Source organism: Amblyomma mixtum, chromosome 6 (assembly GCF_055824585.1).
Source record: "Amblyomma mixtum isolate Tamu chromosome 6, ASM5582458v1, whole genome shotgun sequence".
NCBI lineage: Eukaryota > Metazoa > Arthropoda > Arachnida > Ixodida > Ixodidae > Amblyomma > Amblyomma mixtum.
The window spans coordinates 16,439,937-16,463,430 of NC_143017.1; the positions used below are offsets into that span (position 1 = coordinate 16,439,937).

General features: G+C 47.4%; 1 protein-coding gene across 1 annotated transcript in view; it reads right to left on the minus strand.

Moving 5' to 3' along the window:
- Positions 1-23,494, minus strand: part of nab (NGFI-A-binding protein homolog) — a 661,188-nt gene that overhangs the window by 426,646 nt on the left and 211,048 nt on the right. The window contains exon 4 of the mRNA XM_089547593.1: positions 20,707-20,787. Within this exon, the coding sequence (XP_089403719.1) occupies positions 20,707-20,787 (81 nt within the window). The remainder of the gene's footprint in view (positions 1-20,706; positions 20,788-23,494) is intronic.

The window sequence follows — 23,494 nt, forward strand, 5'->3', positions numbered from 1 at the left end:
AAAGTCGAGGAAAAGCATATCGATCTGTCCGCGCATGTCAATTGTCGATGCCAAGTCATGTATGGTTACCAACAGCTGCGTTGTTGTGGACAGACCCTTTCTGAATCCATGCTGGTTATTGTTCAGTAATTCATTCTGTTCACAATAGGTTACAATGTGTTTAAGTATAATATGCTCTAGGATTTTGCATACTGTACAGGTAAGGGAAATTGGGCGGTAGTTTGCAGGGTTATTAACGTCTCCAGTTTTATGAACTGGAATTACTTTTGCAACTTTCCATTCACTGGGTACATCACCAGTATCCAAGGATTTATTGTAGAGAAGGAGAAGATATTTGGACATCCACTCTGCGTACCTTTTCAGGAACTGGTTGGGGATATTGTCGGGGCCACTAGATTTCTTTCCATCAATGTTTAACAGTAAAGACAGTATGCCTGGTTCAGTTATCAACAATTCACCTAAATGGCTGTTGCCATTTTGCCGGCTTGAAAATTGAGGCTTTATGCTATTATCCACCGTAAAAACGGACTTGAAGTAATGAGAGAACCTGTTCGCTTTTTGTAACGATTCTATTTCAGGTGTGTCACTCTGTCTGGGTTTGCGTGGGTTTAGGTAGCGCCAGAACTTACTAGGAGCTGATCGTATAAAGTTGTTTAAAGTGACGTTTGCGTATTTATACTTAGCAGTTTTAACAGCACTTTTTAGGGCTCGTGATAGTTCATGCATTTTGTTATTGTAGGCAATTTCTGGGTGCTTGTTTTTAGATTTCCTCAATCGCGATATTTTACGCTTCAGGTGAATAATTGGTCGGGTGATCCACGGGTTTGTTTTTCGAACTTTTTTTAGTTTTTTGGGCACATAGAGCGACAGGCATTGTTCTATTGTAAGCTTAAGCCGGTTCCATAGGTCCTTTACAGTAACTGAGACGTCGGCAGAGAGGATCGAAAATTCTGTATACTCATAGGCTAAATGATCTAGAATAGACGCATCGTCGGTACCTTTCCAATCGTAAATCAAGGATTGTGTTTCTTTCGGTTTGCGACACGTAGCGAGTTTGATAGAGCATATAGTTGCTTTGTGGTCACTGATGCCCTCAGCAATTTCCCATAAAATATTTTCTGAGGGAATAGCGTCACTTTTGAACGTCAGGTCAAGGATGCTGCTACTAGTCGAAGTAACCCGTGTTGGTTCATTTATGATTTGGCTCAACCGAAAATTAAACATCAAAGCAAGAAGTGCATCAGCGCTATTCCTATCTGCGGGCCCACAGTCAAGCGTTTCCCAAGATATGCCAGGCAAATTGAAGTCGCCAGTTAGGATAATCTTTTTAGATGCCGGCACGTGGTGTTGCATATACTGCTCAAGCAGGTTTAGTGTGTCTGCGCTTGCGTCGGGTGGACGGTATAAAGTGCCAATGAAGAATGCGGCTTGGTCCAGCGCTACTTTGCACCAAAGTGCCTCTATACCATCAACGGCAGGCAGCAGTGTACACGATAGGTTGTCTTTGACTAAAATTGCAACACCTCCGCCACGTGTAGCTCTGTCTTTGCGTAGTACTATGTAGCCCGGGGGGAAGATATGATCGTCGGGAATGCATGAAGACAACTAGGTTTCCGTGAGTGTAATCACATCGGGTTCGTGTTCTATAACGAAGGCCTGGTTGAAGGCCTGGTTGACGAAGGCTTGGTTGATTTTTTTTACTTTAAGCCGCATAACACCCGTGATGAATTTCCGAAGGCAGATGAGTGGTGGTGGTGCTTCTGGAGGCCTTGATTTCTTTGTTTTAGTTGAGAGGGTGGATGAGGGAGGGATCTTCTTAAGGGTGAAGGCGGGCAGGGTTGGGAGGAGGCTGCACCCAATGCAAAGTGGAGCCTGCACCCAATGCAGGCTCCACTTTCCGATGCTACAGACAGAGGCCGCCACTTTCGGAGTGTGACGCAAGTACTGCTCACGCAGTGAAATCCCCGATGCCGCGATGCAAAGGTCGATAAATTCGACTAAATTTAAAAAAAAAAAATGTGCTAGCTGTAGCACACCGCAGGAGAAGATGCTAATTCTTAACTGTCACAGCTTCGACGGTTAAACGAAATTTCGCGATATCCCTTTCTGGTACCCTATTGCAGGCACTTCGCCAGGATTTTTTTTTTTCTCCCAGGTGCTCAGGTTAGTTTCATGTCGCGAGGGGGGCGGGTGTAGAGGGCAATGCTCTCTCGGCGGAGCATCTCCAACAGCAGCATTGCCAGGAGGGTTGGGAGAGGGCAGAGTTTAACTTGAAAGAGTAGAGCTCCCTCGCTCCCTCCCTTGTCTACCTGCCTGCTCCGTTCGTTGATTTCAAGAATGTGTTTCACTCAAACAGACTTTAGCACTCTGCCACGTTCAGTTCTTTGAACATTTCGGAAAGCATTAATGTACTGCTTGAGGGTTAGAACGTATCACATCCGCTGTCGTGCAGCAGTATTCGCCCCAATAAACTTTGGCCATCGTAATTTTTAAACCGCGGATGTTCCGAAACTTCGTGGCGTCATATTCTTGCACTGTATAAGCTGCGCGATGCCGCACGGAGTTCGCGTTTTGTATAGCTACGCACATGGCTATAGTAGCTTCAGCGGTAGCCGAAAGCATCAGCCAGAACGCTTCCTCACTTTCATTCCTAGAAGAAAGTCTGACAAGGCATAAGAACGAATTGTCCTAGAAAGCAATACGACACTTTCAAAGGAAGTTAGTGTCGCAAATGGTTGCCACGAAAGGACACCTTAACCGCGCCGTAAGGGAAGGCCTGAAGGAGGAAGAGAGAAAGGATGAAGAGAAGGCACCGTGTAACGTAGAGTTTTTCAGTGTTACCTAGAGGGAAATCTGGCGCCACGGTTTACGCGAGTTTCTTAAGCATTTCATCCACCGCGGGAGCGCGGGGAAAAAGAGGTTTCTTATTTCGCTTGGCTGGTATTGGGACGAAAGCGTGGACTCTGTGTTGAAAATGGCCGCTGCATGCGCGGCGAGGCTCTTGTCTGCGCGCGTAAAATTATTTTCCATTAACATTTTCCATTAACTGAAATGCAATTTCACTCTATTACTTAAAGCCATTCGTTTTAAGAGCACGCAAGAAAGGCATGTTCGAGGGCATTACGAACCTTTGCAAAAAGTCAAACGAAGGCAGACAGGCTATTTGATGTTTATCTCCGACTATTTTTCCTGTTCACTTTACATCACTCGCCACCACCGACTTCATACAGGCGGTATGCGAACGACGATATGCGAACAACTCATCAGTTAGGCATCTCCATCCTTCCATACAAGCGTACCATGTGCCGTAGCTGATAACCAGGAGGGACGTAATCATCAGCCTGACCGTGCCCATTGCAGGACAAAAGCCTTTCCCATACCTCACCAATTAAGCTTGTCCTTTGCTAGCTGCGGCCGCCTTATCACCGCGAAGTTCTTAATCTCATCCGCCCACCTAACTTACCGCCGTCCACGCTACGCTTGAATTCTCTCGGAATCCAGTCTGTTGTCCATAAGAGCCGTCTCTTATCTAGCCCAATACTATTTCTTCCTTTTGATTTCCAGTAGGGTGTCTTTAACTTGCGTTTGTTCCCTCATCCACCCTTCCCTCTTCCTGTCTCTTAGCGTTACGCCTATCATTTTCCTCCCCATATCGCGCTGCGTTGTCCTCAATCTAACTTGAAGTCTTTTTCGTTAGCCTCCGAAGTACTCATATGTGAGTACCGCCAAGAGACACCTTTATACCCTTCTCTTCAGGGATACTGGTAAACTGCCATTTATGAACGGAGCAGCCTCACCTTGCATCATTTTCTTCCTACCTCTTTCTGAGGCAAAGGCGCCTGTGCTCCGCCAAGCGGGACACAATGCAGCCTTCGGGGCGTCCGGCAACCTGCGCGTGGGAAGAGTCCTCCCCAAGAGGCTGCTTTTCCCCACCTTTTCGGCCCAAACGGGAAAGAGCCTCCTCTTTTTTTCCCCCGTGGGAGCGAATGGAGGACGCTGAGATTTCCCCTCCTTTTGTGACGAGAAGCGGTTTCCCACAGCTCCGTATTTGTGCGAAAACTCTGCGCGACCGGTTTACCGCCGGGGAGGGGCGGCCAGGTAAAAGCCAAGACACGCCATTGGTTCGGGGGTTTCCCGGATTCTGGCCAGCGAGCCGCTCTTTGAAAACGGGCGTCTCGGAGCTGGTCCACTCTCGGGGTGGACACCTTGGTGTAGTTTGCGTGTGTGTGTGTGTGTGCCGCTGCGTCGATCTTGGCGGAGAGACGGTGGATACCTGCCCGGCCCTCAGAGTGAGTCCAGCGTATATTTGCGCGGTTAATGTGGCGCCTCCCTTATAAAAACGGTCTCTAGACAGTCTATAGACTTCTTATTGACTCTACTGACTTCCTATAGATGTTACTTTTTGTCTATTCATCGTCTATAGACTGTCTGTAGATGAAAGTGAACTGAAAGTGTATGACCACAAATCTATAGATTGTCTATAGACCATAACTGTGTCCTCAAAAACATAAAAAAAGGAAGGCAGAATAAAAATGAACGTTTTAAAATTACAACCACTTTCCAGAATAACATATTCCCGTAATAGAAAGTGGAGGTAACGGCCATTTTATAATTTTTCATACATAAGTTTTGTTATCCAAAACCCATTCTTAATGCGTTGCAAGCTTTAGTTTGATTAATGGTAGGTGCTTATTCATATTGTTACGTGAAGGTAAGCCTAATAAAACAAAACTACATGACAGGTGGTATTTAATGGCTGCGGGCCTATAGCGCGAGCGCTACCGCCCGCGTCACTGCCGCTTCGTCTTCTAGTCCGTGACAATATATGTACGGATATCTCGGTCTGCTTCTATACTATAGTGCAATAAGGCCGGAACTGTACTTTGTAACAAGAAGTTAGCCTTCATTTGCTTGCAATGAGTCTGCACAAAAGAAATGAAAAGGAATAAGCGCCTCACCTAAGCGTCCAGATTATAATTCCTTGTACAAATCCCCAAATCGAGAAAAGAAACCGCATAATACAGGGTCTTGTGGATCACAGACTCCCCTGCCATCCGTAAACGCTTCAGGGGTCTGTGCCAATGACGCCCACGAGATATGCCGCGAACCTACTACAGTACACGTCATGGATGCACAGTGGTGACTGACTGACCGACCGGACTGGTTTACTGGTTGACTGACTGAGTGATTTATTTTTACATGCCAGAGTTGTGTTCGCTGTTTCCTATATAAGGCGCAGGCCGCGTATAAAGGCCTGCGCCGGATCATGTTCGACGAGCCGTGGTCGAAACGCCTGCACATGTGCGCTTGCATGTGATGGGGTGCGATTTATCTATTTTGTTTTTTGCGCTACCTCCAACATTTTGATCAAAGCGGCGCTGAGCTCCTCGAGTGGCTGCCACAGCTCCTTTGGAACACCATCTCGAGGCTCAGCGTCTGCGTGGTACGCGTCTTCCCGCGCTCGTGCTTTTCGCGCCCCATAAATGCGCTGCTTGTAATCAACAAGCCTGTCACGAACGTTCTCCTGCGCAAGACGCAACGAACGACACGACACGACGTGCGCTGTAAAATGTGCACGAGGGCTTAACAGCTAGTCAGCAGCCACACGGTGAATCAACAAGCCTCTCAAGACAGGCTCAAAAAGCTCACGACGGTGGGCACAATTCACGCGTTGTGGACATTTCTACACTCACATCACTGTGTAGACGAGGCGATCTCAACAGAGTTGATTTTGGGTAACTTGGTCGTCCATAACAGAACACATGTGCGCAGGTGGAACAAAACGGTTTTCTTTGCGCTGCTCCTCGACCACGTACCGCCTGCGCACAAGTTTTCAGTATACCTAGCCAACTGCGTGCTTTCTCTGAGGAGATCTGAAAAATTCAGCACCATTGCTATTAAAGGGGCGTCATATCCGTCCGTCCCGCAAGGCAACCGTCGAGCAGGCCTGAACAAAAACATGCCCTTCCGGAGACCCTGATTCACAGCGGCGCTGGAACCGTACCCTTTACAGTCTTTATAACCGGAGTCCTCCTACCAGAGCCAGGGAACGCAGCAATAACACTCGCGACAATAGCGAGCTTGGTAGCATGCACTACAGCATAATCGCCTTTACTTGGTGCTGCGAAAGAAATCCAATGGTCCCTCCTTCACTCTTCAGAAGCTCGTGAGAAATTAGGAGCGACCGAAAGCGATTGTTCTGCTCTGAAAAGAAGAACGGGGGTCAGACTGAATTTCTCGTCAGTTCCGAACGTACTCCCCTCTCCTCCCAGCTAAGCGTGAGACGCGCCGAGCTCCTGCGTGGCTGCGAGTGGCGTCATCCCTGCGTCTGCCAACGGCTTCGCCGTGTGATCGCAGTCGAGCTAGGTGAAGTTCATTAACACACACGGTGAGGACAGATTGAAATTGGCCTGCGCCGGTGGGTTCCCGAGTTTTAATGCCAAAGGCGATATACTTTCGCCGAAAACAGAGCTTTTAAAAGCTGAAAAAGGTTGACAACCTGAAATGGAGGTGTCGCTACCACCGGTCATTTCTACACGCAGACTGTGGCGACGTGGAGACAGTTTGTTTTGTTTTCGACAGCGGGGATCCCTGAGGACAGACTATACACCGCCATTCACAACCACGCCGTGATCACGGATTCTTCTCTTGTCTGGACCTCACAACTGTGATTCGGGTGGCAGGAAAGAAAATCCCACTATTTTAAATCAAACTTTCGCAGCAACAATTCCGTGTTTTGCTGCAAAACAGACATCAGCGTGTAGCCACGTAATCCATGGTAATCCCTGTAAGCATCGATTTTGCTCCAGACAAAAACTGCGTGTGCCTTCAAAGCACCGATGGCGCTTGTTGGTCCGTAGCTGCTGACCGCTGTTGAAGCGGACCAGGGCGTCGCTGAGAGAGAACCCCGCGCTGTCTTCTTCGCTCGGCAGTCGCGCGGGCCTCAATTATTCACGCCCGAAAGGCGCCCCCGCTTTTGTTTCTCGCGTCTTTCCCGTTTTCCCTCTTCTGGCGTTTTTTTCGCCTCTCCGGCGGGGCCGAGCGGGGCTTTAATACGCGGCAACCCTTTCACTTCCCGCGGTCCGCTCCCGTTGCCATGGAAACGCTTGCGCGGGATTTGCTTTTGGTCCGGCCGCCGCGTGTCTCCTTTTTTCTGCCTGCAGAAACATCATGGCGCTTTGGAACGGCGCGCGCTCCGGCCCCGTAGATGTGGCAGCTTAGGCGCCGCTCTTGCTGCTGCTGCTGCCGCTGCGCGGGCTCCCGCCTGGGGGCGCCGCTGTTTCAGGCGTATGCAGGGAGTGGGTCCAGGTGTGCGCCCTTTCTTGACCGATGGGGACGGAGAACGCGTCCCTTCATTGTCGGGGCGCTCCTCTGTGTGGTGGTGGTCTATTGACTGCCCATAGAAAGATGTTTTAATGCGTGAACATTATAAGCCTCATCGTGATACAAAAAAAAAATGCGTCGTCGTTCACATAACCCCCTGGACACGTAGTGACGTCACCAGACCGGAGGTGACAACTATAAGATCCGATGTCTCTTTACTGCGTCCATGTCGCCACCTCTATACTCCGTTTCATACATAGCAGGCAACGCTGCCAAAGCTAGCGCGCCTGTTCGCGCAGGATAAGTCAGCGCGCAAAAAGTAGTTCGCCATACTACCAAAGCGAACACAAACATATTTCGTTGTGACAAATCTCAAGTGCCATGACTGGCCCCTCCTGGACTTCGTTTTACCTCTTACCACATTTCCGTCCTGTGACTCGTCGAGATTTCGAAAAGGAAAAAGTACACGTGGCGGTATGATACGCAGTTGGTAGAGCGAATTGCTTGTACTAAATCCGCGCCCAAAAAGTAGTTCACACTCCGTGCAAATTATGGCCAGAGAGCCCAACACTGAGCGCCTCACAGCTTCGACCGTGATTTTCAATGCTACCGCATCTTTTTATACCGCTCTTTGTCTTCGCCCAAACAATGGCCGGAGTTTCGAGAAGAACGAATGATACGTGGCGGACTAATATGGTTTCGCGGACGCACTACTTCAGCAACCTCCGCAGCGTTGCCTGCTATGTATGAAACGGAGTATAGGTGCCTCGAGGAAACATCTATTTGCCAGCTTGATGAATGGAAGAGATGTCTGGTTGTGTGGAGACAGACACGTTAGGGCCCGCAAACAAAACCATGAAACAGTAGACAAAACTCGATGTGAAGACATCGAAAGTTTCCAACGATGTACGTGTAGCTAGGTGTCCCTGTAAATGTTTTTCAAACAGCCGACTCAAAGGTAGTGTTTGACCACTGGCTCCCGCCACTCGCGGGGCCTGATGGGGCAACCCGCCCTGGTGGTAATACCGGCTTCGGTAGCTTCCCGTGCGGCCCGTGGTTATCTTGAGGTATGGCTGTTCCTCCCGTGTGTAGACTGCGCATGTTTTGTGGCTCTTTAAGGCTCCCATTGAAGGTGACGGGGAAGTAGGATTTGGGAGCAGGGAAAATGTACAAGCGGTAGAAGTAAAGGAATGCGATATATGGGAGGGGAAGGTATACTTATAAAGAGAGAAGAGAAAAATGGAGGAGTAGGGTTCTGATCGAGGCCAAAATTCGGTGATAAATGCTATGGTTGGTCTTGTATTATTATGGTCAGGCTGCCTGATTGGCGGCAGAAAGTTAGGTGGGCGGATGAGACTAATAAGTTTGCGGGGATACGGTGGCCGCAGCTGCCAAAGGACAGGGTTAATTGGAGAGACATGGGAGAGGCCTTTGCCCTGCAGTGAGCGGAGCCGGGCTGATGATGATGATGCATTGTATGTTGCTTTATCTTTTGTCATTTCTGGTTTAAGGGCTATTCAGCATCATCACCAGCCTGACTACGCCGACTGCAGGGAAGAGGCCTCTCCCATGTCTCTCTAATTAACCCTGTCCTTTGCTGCCAGTTGATGCCACCGTATCCCCGCAAACTTCTTTATCTCATCCGCCCACCTAGCTTTCTGCCGCCCCCCTGCTACGATTGCCTATGAGCTAATACAACTGGGAATAATATGCGAGAGGTTCCCTTTCTCTTTGCGTGAGTGCACATGTTTTCTGTTTTAAGGCCACATTTGCATGTTACGTGCGCTGCTTTGAGGAATTAATGAAAGCAGAAAGCAAAGCGGCCATGCTCTGTTAATGCCTTGCTAGTATAAAGTTATTGAAAAAATGGGGGCTATGTGACGAGGGCGCCGGAACCACTGGTATGTGTTTGCATTTGCACTTTAGTTGTGCCATTCATTCGCCCATTCAGAATGCACCTGCATATGTAGCTGTCTTTTGATAAATGCTTGAGTGGCCGGAATCTCTATGACTGTTCCCTTTATGGTTGCTTCTTTAGCTGCTTCCTGAGCTGATTTTTACGTTTTAGTCCCATGTGCGCTTTTACATATAAAAGGGCAACATAATGTTTATTTTCAATTTGATTTTATTGTAATTTATGAAAGGGTTTATGTTTAAGGGGTTCCGTAAACATTTCAGGCATGAGATGCTATCAGTTAGTACGCAGTCAGATGAATTTACTTTTGTTCTTTTAATTCATTCAATTGCTTTAATTATTACTGTAGCTTCTGCGTTTAAGTTCGAGTCATAACATGGGAGTTTAAATATTTCTGTATGAGTTACTCCCGTGTTCGCTGAAACGACATCCAGGCACAGTTTTCGAATTGTCGGTGTACAGGGTGTTTCACCTAAGAATTTACATAATTTTAAAATATAGCCTTTCTGAGTTAGAAGAGCCCTTTTTTCGGCATAGCATTGTCATGAGTGAGGTACATCATAATATAGCGAAGACGTGGTAACTAGCAGTCTGGTTAACTAATATTGAATAGTTAACATTTTAACTACTACTGTTAACGTCATTAGTTACTGAGATGTGCGCTGCCCACCGTAATTAATATCCATACCAGTTTCTAGAATTACGAAAACACGGATACTCTAGGCTCTGTGGCACAACAACTTGCGGCTACATCACGCCAAAATGCATGCGCTTTCTAGAAGCTTCGAGGCAAATCAACCTCTGCAGTGCACGGAACTCGTCGAAATAGCCAAAATTTGCTAGGCCACAGCGCCGAGGGCAGTCGCGTTTTCGAGATTCTAAAAGCTTATATGGAGATTACTTACGGTGGGCTACACGCCGTGCACTAATTGAGCAGCCTAACAGTAATAGCTAAAAAGTTAACTACTTAGTATTAGTTAACTACACTGCTAGCTAGCTCGTCTTAGCTGCATTCTGCTACTACGCTACTAGTGCTACTACTGCATATAAAGTATAAAAGCCACAGTTTTACCCCAAAAAGCTTATTTTTGGAAATTTTTGAAAGTTCAGTGCATTTAGTGCATTTATTTCAGTCATGTACAATGGCTGAGGAGAAAGGAAAAAAAGCCGCACACGCGGCTTGACAAAGCTCCCATCTCCCGTAGCGGCTTGGCACGGCGATGACAGACAGCAGTAAAACAATAACAAGAGAATGCATGAAATAACAAATATGTACAATATCTTCATAACAGATCACCAGAATAGTCTCGGTACTGTTACACACACGCAAATGATAGTTTAATCACAGCACATGGACACTTTGTTTATTTTACAGTTGGATATGATTCATTTTTTTGTAAGAACATATTTCTGACAGCGTTATATGAAACGGAAAGAATGGATTGATTAGTGAAAGCGTTACTATTAAGGAAAGATGGCAACACATACCTGAGAGTTTGAAAACCGTAATTTGTGCGTGGACAAGGTACATACCAATATTCGTAGTGTCTTGTGTTGTGAACAGCGGTATTTTCCCGTAGATTCGCAAGGTCAGCAAAAAATGTGGTGTCACTATGTACCTGAGATTTGTACTGCTGAATTACACGGTACTGATGAACAACCCTTGCATCCATAATGCGGTATTTTTCAAATAGAGCACTCGTATGTGCTAAGTATGTGGCACCCGCAATTGCTCTGACTGCATTTTTTTGTAATGTCAAAACCTTCTGAATATTAGTTTGCGTCGTTGTACCCCAGACCAAGTGGCAATATTTAACATGAGAATCAAAGAGGGCATGGTAAATAACAAGTTTTGTCCTAGTAGGTATCATGCACTTTAACCTTCTGAGTATGCCGACAACGCGAGCTAGCTTACTCTCCATTTGCTCGATGTGGTAGTCCCATAGCATAAATTCATTGAAGTGAACGCCAAGTGTTTTTACAACATTAGTTATTTCTATCATATTACCACCCAATACTAAATCTGTATGTACAGCCCATTTGACATTTTTAGCTCTAAAAAATATCGCCTTTGTTTTCCGTGTGTTTATTAGTAGGGAATTTTTTTCAGACCATGAGTTAAGTTTGCCCAACACGCTGTTAGCCTTTTCCACTATATCATTCGCGTTGGTGCCAGACAGAAATAAAGTAGTGTCGTCAGCGTAAATTACGTATTCTGTTTCGGAGTCAATCTGTACTAAGTCATTAATATATACATTAAATAATAAGGGACCAAGGATACTTCCTTGAGGTACACCATGCTTTATTTTATTATAAGTAGAGCGATGATTATCTATAGAAACGTACTGATATCGGTCAGTTAAATAGCTGGTGATAAGAGATAGTGCCTTGTTCCGGACACCGTATGCAGAAAGTTTAAGAAGAAGAGTTTCGTGATGAATCCTATCGAATGCTTTGGAGAAGTCTATGTATATTCCAAGGGTTATTTGTTTACATTCAATGTTATTTAAGATTATTTCTTTTTGCTTCAGGAGAGCCATTTCAGTAGAGGACTTAGGTCTAAAACCAAACTGTCTTGGAGTTATCACGTTGTATTTTTCAAGAAAATTGGAAAGTCGTAAATGTATTGTTTTTTCCAAGCCCTTAGAAAAAATAGGCAATATAGACACTGGTCTATAATTACCAAGATCGTTTTTCGAACCACCTTTATAAATAACAACTACTTTTGCTATTTTCATGTCCGAAGGGAAAATGCCGGTAGTCAAAGACAAGTTATAAATATGAGTTAAAATTGGGCAGATAATGTCCAAGACGTACATAACAGGTTTCATTTTCAGTCCAAAAGCATCTTCACTGTTTGTATTGTTCATGCCTTTATATATATTAAGCACCTCATTTTCGTCACAACATGTTATAAAAATACTGTTACTTGTATGATTCGTAATGTAATCCAATGCCATATTATTGTGTTCACTATCAACAAGTCCACTGAAATAGCTATTAAACTTATTTGCGAGTGCGAGTCCGCTATAACTAAGTGTTCGCTGAAACGACCGATATATGAGTCTGCTTGAAAGGGTTCCGAAGATTTATATTCAGTGGTTATCCTGTGGGCTGGGTGAATCTGCTTAATATCTGCCTTGTTGGCTATGGTTGCTGCCGTAATATTTATATCGTTATTTGTGAATGGTGTGCTGCTATGCATGGTATCTTAAAGTGTTATGCTTTTCAATGGTTAAGTGAATTGGTGGGTCATCGGCCAGAATAGGAAATGCATAATTAGGGGCAGTTCTAAACACCTTATCTATCTTCAGCAGTAGAATACGTTGAATTGAATTGGACGCGAATTGACTTCATAACGCCTAGCACTCAGGGAACGACAAAAAATGAAGCGTAGCGCGTACAAGGGACCGATTCTATTTGACCGCTGACACACACACGTGGCCTATTGTCTGTTTTTCCTAAGCGCTAGGTTAGTTATGAACAGAGCGCAAGATTTGCGCCCTGAAGAGACGCGAATGCGATCTGCAGAGTTTGGTGACCAACGTCGGGTACCATACGCTGGTCTATCTCGTGCCACTGACCTATTTGAGGCGCCTCGCCCCTTTTCAAGCTGAATGACGATATCGAACTTTTCTGCACTGTGGGTGGATTTAACTGTTTCAATGGTTATATGACTTTGTTTTGTTTTTTTTAGATTACGTAAATCTACTGCAATATAGATTACCCTTATAAAAATGCTCTATAGACAGCCTATAGACTTCTTACTAACTGTACTAATTTCCTATAGATATTGCTTTTTGTCTATCCATAGCCTATAGACTGTCTATAGACAAAAATCTACCAAAAGTGTATGGCCATAAATCTACAGACTGTCTATGGCATTTGTATTGCCTATACACTTTTGTCTATAGACAGTCTATAGGCTTTATAGACAGAAGTCTATAGACACTCTATAGACTGTCTCAAACTTTTTTCGTAAGGAATGAACGGTGCTGTGAAATTAGACTTGCCATGTCTGTGGCGATTAGTTTTTAGCTTCGCGTGGTGCAAGTATTAGTGCAGCCTTGAAGCGCCTTTTTTTTTTTTCAGAGGCTGCATGCGTTCAGAGGGCGCGGCTGGCGTTACTTCGTTGGAGGGCCGCTTTCATAGAAAATGGCTGGTTCCTGGGGAACGGCGTGCTAAAGCCGATGCGTGGCGCTTTTACTCTGAGAAAAGTTATTCAAATAAATAAAATAAAACGAAAGTAAAAGTGGTAGCGGGCCGCGGCAATCGCTGTCTAAAATCTTAAGTACCCGAGCTTCGACCCGTGGAGATAAAAGGAACAGGGAGAGGATAGCGAGATGAATTACGGAGGGCAGCGGTAGCGAGAAAATACAGGGAGTAACTTTACAAAGTCTACAAAGGAGTCAACAAATTTGAGCGCCACGCGCGCGAGCGTCTCAGCGCTGTTCGAATGACGGTTGGCCACCGAATTCATGAACAAAAAATTAAGGGGGGGGGGAGGGGGGGGGGGGCACTTTGTTGACCTAAAGTGCGGTGAGGCGAAAGCCTTAAGCGCGGTGTTGGTGCTTGTGTCACTGATGTGTGGTTAAGATGTTAAGCTTCGCCTCTAAGAGTGGAACGCGACAGCGCATTGTAACGCTGCTAGGGAGTCCACAGACCGCCATCGCCCGTTCGGTTCCGCGCCTTGCTCGATGGTAAATTGATTTTTGAGGAAAGGAAATGTATCTATCTCGCATATCTCGGTGGACACCTGAACCTCGCCGTAAGGGAAGGGAGGAAGATGGGAGTGAACGAAGATGCCGCATTAGATATAGACGCGCCTTTGTTTATTCCAAACCATCCAGCTTGCATGGCGGAGTGGTTAGCGTGCTCGTCTCGCAGTCTTGAGACCCTGGTTCGATTCCCCAACTCGACCAATTTCCTACACGGTTTTATTTATTTATCTGCTCTGACTAGAAAGGTTAGTTAGGCTGATTGATTTTTACTATTGTTCTAATGCCATCCATCAGGTCCTGTCACTCAATTGTGAAGTGATGGAACTCTCTTGAATGTTAGACACAATGTCTATAAAACGTCTAGAAAAGTTTAACCACACGATGGTTAGTGATAGTTAAGCATGACCTGCACATTTCGTGAGAGTAGTTAATGTATGGTTAGTAATATCTAACGTGACCTTAACTAGTACGCTGATTAATTAGTGTTAGTTAAGGTACAGGCGCAGTGCACAGTCCCCCATGCCACTTCTTAACTACTACTAATTACCAATAAGTTATTTAGTCATTAAGGACAATGATATTGCCACCTTCCGGCCACCTTGGAGTTACCCGCACCTTATCCCGAATCCGGCAGAACTATTACTGGCCCAACCTAACTTCAAGTGTCAAGCATTATGTCCGGACATGCCGGCAATGCCAGCGGCGAAAAAAACCCGCGCTCAAGCCTCCTGGGCTGCTTCAGTGCATCGAGCCGCCACAAATACCATTCGACAAAGTCGGCATGGACCTTCTGGGGCCATTTCCTCTCTCGTCTTCCGGCCACAAGTGGATCGTAGTCGCCACAGACTACTTGACCCGCTACGCTGAAACGAAGGCCCTTGCGCGAGGTACTGCCGCCGAAGTTGCCCACTTCTTTATGCACGACATCGTGCTTAGACACGGCACCCCATCGGCCATCATTACTGACCGAGGCAAGGCGTTTACAGCCCGAGTCCTACGTGACATCTTAGCGCTTAGCCATACTGCTCATCGACCAACAACAGCGTATCATCCCCAAACAAATGGTCTAACGGAACGGCTCAACAAAACATTGGCGGACATGATCTCGATGTACGTCGACGTTGAACACAAAACCTGGGATGAGGTCTTGCCGTACGTCACCTTCGCATATAATACCGCGACGCAGGAAACCACCCAGTTCACCCCGTTCCGTCTCGTGTATGGCAGAGAGGTCCGCATGATGCTAGACGCCATGCTGCCGTACGGCGACGCAGAGCTTCCCCCTGAAGCTGGCCACTTCGTGGAGCAAGCAGAGCAGGCCCGTCAGCTGGCCCGCTTGCACATCAAGGACCAGCAATGCGCCGATGCCCGACACTATAACCTTCGGCACAGGGACGTGCACTACGAGCCGGGCGACCACGTGTGGGTGTGGACTCCAGTGCGCCGCAAGGGATTGTGCGAAAAGCTTTTAAACAGGTATTTTGGCCCGTACAAGGTCCTGCGCCGCCTGAACAGCGTCAACTACGAAGTTGTCCCCCATGGAACTGTGGTCGTCGGCCCTCAGCGTCAACGGCCTGAAATCGTGCATGTAGTGCGCTTAAAGCCGTACTTTTCGCGTGACTGAGCGCTATGTTCACGCTGTTTCGTACCTTTTCCCCTTACCCCAAGTGTGAACTTGACTCCCCTGCATGTCATCTAGCGCGCACTGTATAGTTCACCTCACCCCCAGTCCTCCCCTCACTGTACATATCCCATTCCACATCGAGACGATGTTTGCTTTCGCGGGGGGGAATAATGCCACGCGCCTAACGCGCCGCGCGGCCTCCGCGCTGAGTCGAAGACGACGACGAAGCGGCGGTGGGCTCTCGTGGCGCGCTGTTCTGTTCTGTGTCGTGGAAGCTGGCTCGATAATTAAAAAGAAGGCTCCCGGTCTTGGGTTCTCCCCGACGTCTACCTTCACGGCTCCTCTGGTCGTGACAATATAATCATGAAATCACTTTATTCCATGTTCAGATGTCTTTCGATTGCATCCGATTAAGTATCGATTGGCTATTGATTGGCATATGCCCATATAAGGCATGCATCCGAAACGCGGACACATTTGCTAACACGTCTTGGTCACGACAGTATGAGGCATTAAAGGCTTTCGCCTCAATAAGCACTGTGCAGTATACAGTGCCATGGGCGCCTACTGTGCTGTCACTCGCACAGCACAGGCGACCGTTGCCGTCCCTACGCGCAATACCACGGGGAGAAAGCGGGACGACAAGCAATGGGTGCACACAGGCTCGCCACTGTTGTGTCGTGGGTGCGCATACTGGTGTGCGGCCCCGGGAGATTGTCCGAGGGCAACCACGACACGCGGCTGGGCAAAAGTGACACAGCCACGGAGCACGGTTTCTTCCTTCGTGTCTGCTTCACCTTACGCGGCAAGAATATTTCAAAGGCAAACTGCACCGTACTGGCCAGCACAGCTGTCGTGTTTCAGGCGCCCTCAATACTAACTGGACATGCGCCGCGTCACTTAACCACTTTACTGCCGAATGCGACCATGGAAGGGGCGTGGCTGGCTGCCCAGTATTTCGCGCACAGTTGTTTATTTATTCATTTGCTTCTTCCTTACTGCACATCACAGTACAGATACAAGCAATTGGTGGCCATTTGCCCTCAAGCGAACGTAGTTGGACTGATGATGCTGACATCAGCCATCGGGAGCGTTGTAATTTTTGGCCACGCACTCCAGACAGTTGAAAAGCAGCGTGCTGAGAGCGATCCAGACCTCGAGCATAAATAAATAAGATTCGAGAAACATAAGCGTCGAGCGCTCAATACGAACGAAATATATCACCGAAAGCAAAGCGGGCGACACGCATTGTTTTTTCTGGGATATGGGTTCAAAGATTAATCACCCTGAGTGGAGCCGATACATTTTAAAACGAAAATATATGCGCGTACTCGGCGGAAAGCAACATTGGAAGTGTGGAAGTTTGAGAGAAGACAAAACTTTGGCAATTAGGGGACAGTGGGTTGATCGATGGCTTCTTGCGAGGAACACTGGTTATCGGTCTAATAAAAGCGCCGCCGGCGCACAGAGAAAAACAAACAGCAAGAGTTTCCACTGTTTACGGAGAGGCGGCGCCGATTGAAGTTCCCCGAAGGGCGAAACCATCCATCACCGCGGTCAGCATTAATTAAAGCACGAGGACGGCGAGCGGAGGCAGCGAGAGCTTGTTGCGTTTCGCAGGGCGACGCAACGTTATCGCCCCCTGCGCTCATCACCGGAGGCTGCCCATGTGGTCTCCCCTTCTGCTCTTGGCGAATGTCTCCCGTTCGGCCAGCCATCAATGCCTACTCGCCCGTGGACAAAAGAAAGGTCGCTGCTCATCCAAGGACGGTTTCTCGAGCAGCGTCATTGCCAAACCTTACAACCCCTTATAAAAATGGTCTGTGGACAATCTATCGACTTCTTATTAACTCTGTTGTTCAAATCAAAATCAAATCAAGTTTATTTCATAGTTACAGTACATGGTTATGGGATATATACATCAGGAGGCCCAAAAGTCGGAACTGCAAATAGGGCCTCCTATGGCTACATGAACCGAGTACATAAACCGGCGCATGCACAACAATCCAAGGTAAAAGAAAAAATATATTGCCTTTTGTCTACTCATACTCTATAGACTGTCTATAGGCAAAAGTCTACTCAAATGTATGGCCAAAAATCTATAGATTGTCTATGGAGTGTCTATGGCATTTGCATTGCCTATAGACTGTTCTCTAGGATTTGTCTATAGACAGTCTATAGACTTTATAGCAGAAGTCTACAGAAACTCTATAGGCTGTCTAACACTTTTTTTGTTAGGCACAAGTGACCAGTCCGTCTCTTTCTAAAACGTGCGCAAATGATTTCAATAACAATGCCAGGTACAATATTTTTTCCCAGTGCGCTCATAGGCAGTCGCCACCTATGAGCATGCCATTGATCTAAACACCTGTCACAGCCCACCGGACGCCACTAATTTTTCTCCATCTGAACGGCACGGGTTGACTTTGCCACCAGCCACAGATTGTAAACGCAGATTCCAGGATGTTAGGCAGTTTCACAATTCAGGCCCCAAGAGGCCTGGGCCATCGAGTTGCACGAGAGCAGAACTATACCTTGCTTCTTGGGTAAACGCTGCTCTTCGTTCGGGCAACACGGCGGCACCCGTCATAGCGGGGCCTTCCGCTTCACCCCCAACTCTTCGAGGTTGCCGCTACACTGCGTCTCACGGCAAACCAAAGGCGCCCGAAGCATTTGCTTTGTCTGAAGGTGCACGCCACACAATTTTTTTGCGATGAAGTTCGCCAACCTTTAAGATTGCTTCCGGATTAACGGGGCAGCTAGACCTAACGAGTAAACGCGTCGTCTGGTAGCCACACTGTAAACAGAAAGGAGTAAAAAAGGCAGTAAGTTGTCCTCTAGCCCACCCCCTTTTATAAAAGGAGTACGCTAAAGGACATCTTATTCCCTTTTTTTACTCCCATATAGACGTATTCGTGCTAAATGTGCACGGAGACAAGGCGTCAGAGAACGCCACAGCTTGAAACAAGTTAGCGATTTGGTGCAGAGAGGGTTTCTTCAAGAAGCTTTCTTTAGCACTACAAAAAACGAGGACACAGAAAGGAACAAGTACACAGGACGGGCGCAGACTCCAACTCAGTTAGAGCCACCACCCGTCCTGACTCCTTGTTTTTTTCTGTGTCCTCGTTTTTTGTAGTGCCGAAAACAAACTTGTTCAAGAAACCATGCTTCACCAACTAGCGCCACGAGTTTTGCGGAAAGGGGTCTGAAAGAATTGGCATTTCGTTAACGCACTGCTTTTATTATTGACTTCGTAATTTTTATTTATGCGCACGCAAATAAAGCGAGAAATAATAACATTTATGAAAGCAATGACTGCGCTGCACATGGAAAGCATTTGTATTTGTATTATACACTTTTGAAAGTATTTGTTTATGCACTTGCACAGCTGTCAGCCGCTTCGGTTGCACGAAACCTTTTTCTCACGCAAAGGGGTATCCGTTTCGTCACAGGCAGCGGCGGTGCTCTCACTGGCCTTAAACCACGCCCTGCGCTTCAAAAATCGAGTACTATTGCAGTCGGGATGTTCTCGCGCGATTTTCGCGTGCTGCTGTGCTGCGGTTCGCCCCCCGTTAGTTTCTTTCTCGGCAGTTAGTCTGCTGAGTTTGCGCACGGCGCGCATTTGTGGCAAGAAGAGTGTCGTGTGCAAATTTAGAGACTAACAGGCCATACTGAGGACTAAAGTTGTCTTTGTTCCCCTCTGGGACGGTTTTTTTTCTTAGAGTGCAGTTTTGTCCATCCCGGTTACGTAGGCGGCGAAAGAGACCCCGATTAGTTGGACGTATAAATAATTGGCAAATAAAGCGTGGCAAGTTATCTGCAAATCTGTACATCACAGCGCTAAACAACGGAGACAACAGAGAAGAGGACAATGCAGGCGCTAGCCCAGCTTTCCATTATTCCAAGCTGTAAACCTGGAAGTATGAATGCGGTGCATTCACGCTAGCGGCGCGTTTCCTGCAGCCCGGTGGCCTAGTGCAAGCCCGTGGTCGTGGCTAGCCCCAGCGAATCACAGCCGCTGCACACGACGGTGGTTTGGAACGAGCCCTCATAAGAGGTTTATTGCTGTTACTAGTGCGCTATAAACACAATGACATCTCATGAAAACGCAAGCACAGTCTGTTCCCGCAGCGCTTTTGCGAAACCAGCACAAGCCTTCCGTAAGCTAGGCTGGCTTCACCGCAAGACAAGCGTTGCACCCAAGAGCGGCTTTCTTGCGCGGCAGAGGGGTCGCTGTGAAATTGGATTCGCAGGCCGCAACCACGACTAGCTGCCAGCAGGTGTCTAGGACCGCGTTGCCGGCTTGGCTCAACGCGCGAAAAATGATCGCCGTCAGGCGAGACATCCCTATAGCGGAGGCCATTCCATGTATCGAGTGTTTGCCGAACGGGAGCAGGACAAAATGGAAGAATAGCGGCAAACTTTTGCATCGGCTTTTCGAAGGACTTCACGGGCATATTTTAGCGCAAAAGACGGGACGCACCAAACTGGTTGACCACTGCATTGCTTGCACCAATTGTGAGCCGTGTTTCCTTAGCGTTTCAATCCTTGGCAGAAGTGCTCAAAAAAGAGCCCGTGAAACCTTGGAAGCTTTCTTTATCAGGAAGGGGGGACAGGACTGCGTTAGTGACACGTCTATCGTTCTGTATAATGCCGAGATAAACTCCCTATCGCGTCTTATATGATTTCCTATGTAACTCCAAGTTCCTCGGTAGGTAGCGCTGGCGCAGGCCAGAAGCGTATTTATATGCCTCGTTCTCGCTTCAATAAAGCAGTTGTCAGTAGTGTTCGTCCTGTCTCTCTGTCGTTCCGTCTTTGGCGCTGAAATATGCCTGTGAAGGCTGAAGACCAACTAGCCCAACATTTAATCCTTTCAAAGGACTGTTTGCACTGCTCCAAGTCGGCGATTATTTCATATATCCAGGACGGACTGTACTATTGTTGACGGCAGAGCGAAACAATAAAATTGTGACGCTCATGCAGCAGACGTACAGTGAATACTCCCGAGGTGCCACCAGGAGAGAAAACATGATAGTAGTGCGACGGTGCTGGCACGTGGGCGTGTATACGCTGTCAGGCGAGCATCCATTCCTCCTCGCCTCAAGAGAGGAAGCAGCACATACCTGGTGGAAGTGGGACAGCTGCATGTAGTTGTCCGCCAGCGAGGGCGCCTTGGGGTTGCCGCTTGCACCGCGCGCATAGTTCTGCGTACACAGAGAGCGCCACGCTGTGAGCTTCACTCGCACGGATAGCCACGCAACATGCGGCGCAGCACGAAAGAGTGCGACCTTTCACAGTTATCGTCATCAGCAGCAGCCTGACTGCTCTCACTGCAGTTGGACGGAGGCTAATCCTGTTCTGTGACAACAACAGCTGTCTGACCCCCTCAAACTTCTCAATCTCATCCGCCGAGCAATGTAAAGTAAAGGCGCCAAAAACCACACACACACACACACACAAGACAAGATAACGGGACATAGCGCCACTCACAACTAGCAAATAAACTAGTTGTGAGTGGCGTTCTGCCCCGTTCTCTTGTCTTGTGTGTGTGTGTGTGGTTTTTGGCGCCTTTGTTTTACAATGAATTACCAGCTAGCCCCGCAAGAAGTTCTCCGCTGACCAATAATTTGCCGCCCGATGCTACGCTTGCCCTCTCTTTGATAAAGTAGCCTCTTCGCGTGCAAGAGGACTGCGATTAAAATACCTGCGCAGAAAAATTGCCCACTGGATTTAGAAAAAAAAATCCTTATGTCAATGGAATTGAATAAGCAGGCCTGGGGTGCTGCCTGATATCGGGGACGACAACCGACAACGCATTCGCTCACCAAAGCAGGATTTGGCCACCCTGGTGCAATGTATACCACTCAAGCGGTGCACCAGGCTTCTGCAATTTCCGGGTGGCCTATAGGTCTCGAAACTTGAACTTATCGCTATGCACATTCCCACGGATCGTGTTTAAATCCTCACGTCTTTATGTGCGGTATAGATCCCACCAGGCATCGGCGATTGTGGTAAATTCATAACACAGTGTGTCGTTCGGGCGCTCAGGGCAAGTATATATGGATAACCGTACCTGGCCACAACCTCCTGTATTAGTTCAGAGTAGGGCAGTCCTTTTCTTCGCGCCGCAGGGAGTGGAATTAAAGTATATTAACGCCGTCGGAGATTGTTGTCACAATAGCGAGGACAGGCGATTCGTTTAAATCTGCGCCCGTCCAATGTCTTCTTGTCTCTGACCCGAATATATGTGCACAAAGTACTGCCCATGACAGCAGGGAAAAATCTCTCTTCGTTCTGTTTCTTCTGAGTGTTCACTGTACTCTCTAATTTATCACTCGAAATAATGACGTTGGGAAGGACTGCGGACACACAGGTCCCCACAGAGGTGTTTGCCGAGGTCGGGCAGCGGCAGTTGTATGCTTTCCACACCAGGTGGCGGGGAGAGGAAGAATTCGGTGCTCTGGGAGAACTTCCACTGGCTGGAACAAACTCTCGCCGAAATGGGCACGCTATTAGCCACCGAAGCCATCTTCGAGCAGCCTTAGCTCTTCGCGGTGCATGGACATGCTTGCATTCCTTGTGACGGAGTGCACACACAGCTCCTGTCAGGGCATGTCCGCCATATGCTCCCAAGTTTCGAGATTAGCGTGATATTGGGACATTAGCTCCAAAGTTTCGAGATTAGCAAGATTAGCGGAGATTAGCGTGATAGATAAGGTCCAGAAGAGGACTGATAAGGGCTGGTTGGTGCATACTGACGGAGAGGATATACAAGGCTTAATTAAGACGGAACAAAGTGAACGAGGCACACACTTGCGATGCGTGTGTCCCAAAGTTAAACTGGGTCGCAATACCACTTGTTTAGACGCAGCTTACACGGTTTATGAACTAGTAAATTGCTTAATTGGTTTTTGAGGAAAGGAAATGGCGCAGTATCTGTCTCACATATCTCGGCGGACACCGGAACCCCGGCGTCAAGGATGGAAGGAAGGTGGGACTGAAAGAAGAAAGAGAGAAAGAGATGCCGTCTCCGGAATAATTTCGACCACCTGGGGATCTTTGACGTGCACTGACATCGCACAGCACACGAGCGCCTCTTGCGTTTCGCCTCCATCGAAACTGCCTTTGGCGGAACAGTAGATTCAGCGAACAAGAGCAGGAGTCATGACCAGCAGTGGCGAAGCATTTGCACTTTTGACGCGATAACGTTAAATACCCGTGACCCAGTTAACCCGGCGTCGGCGCTGTAGGCGTTGTGAGCGATGAATAGCGACCATGTCTCTGGCAGGCGGTGCCCACAGAAGCAACCCGGGAGGCAGGTGGGCCACCTTTTGTCACGTGACCTTGCGGCGGCATCACAACCATGCCCATCGGATTGTGAGCAAAATATGTGAAGAAATCGGTTGCTTTACGGCTCCATGTTTGTTTATTTTTCCGAGAAAACCTTACAGCCAGCAGGCAAGGGTCACTTTTGCCACCTGAATGCCCATTTAGGGAGGTACACCGTAGCGTACAGGCTAATTTCTTGATATATTGTTTATCATGATTGTATGTTTCCCTTTTGTTTCCTTTGGTTACTAATGTAGTGTATTGATTTATTTTTTTTGATCATGATCGTACGTTCCCCTTTTGTTTCTTTTGGTTATTAATTCACTGTATTATATTTTCCCCCTTACACAATGCCCAATGGGCCTGTAAGGTATTTCGAATAAATAAATAGATAAACAAGTAAATAAAAAAGAAGGCGGACCACTGGAGCCGCAGGTGTGCGTTCGCGACTTGGAAATATTGCCTCATTGAAAGCACGTAAGAAAAAACTGAAATATTCCAGCGAAACCGCAAAAACTATTTATTTATTTTCCTAGGTTATCATATCCGTTTATTTAGACATCAATATACACAGAAAGTGAT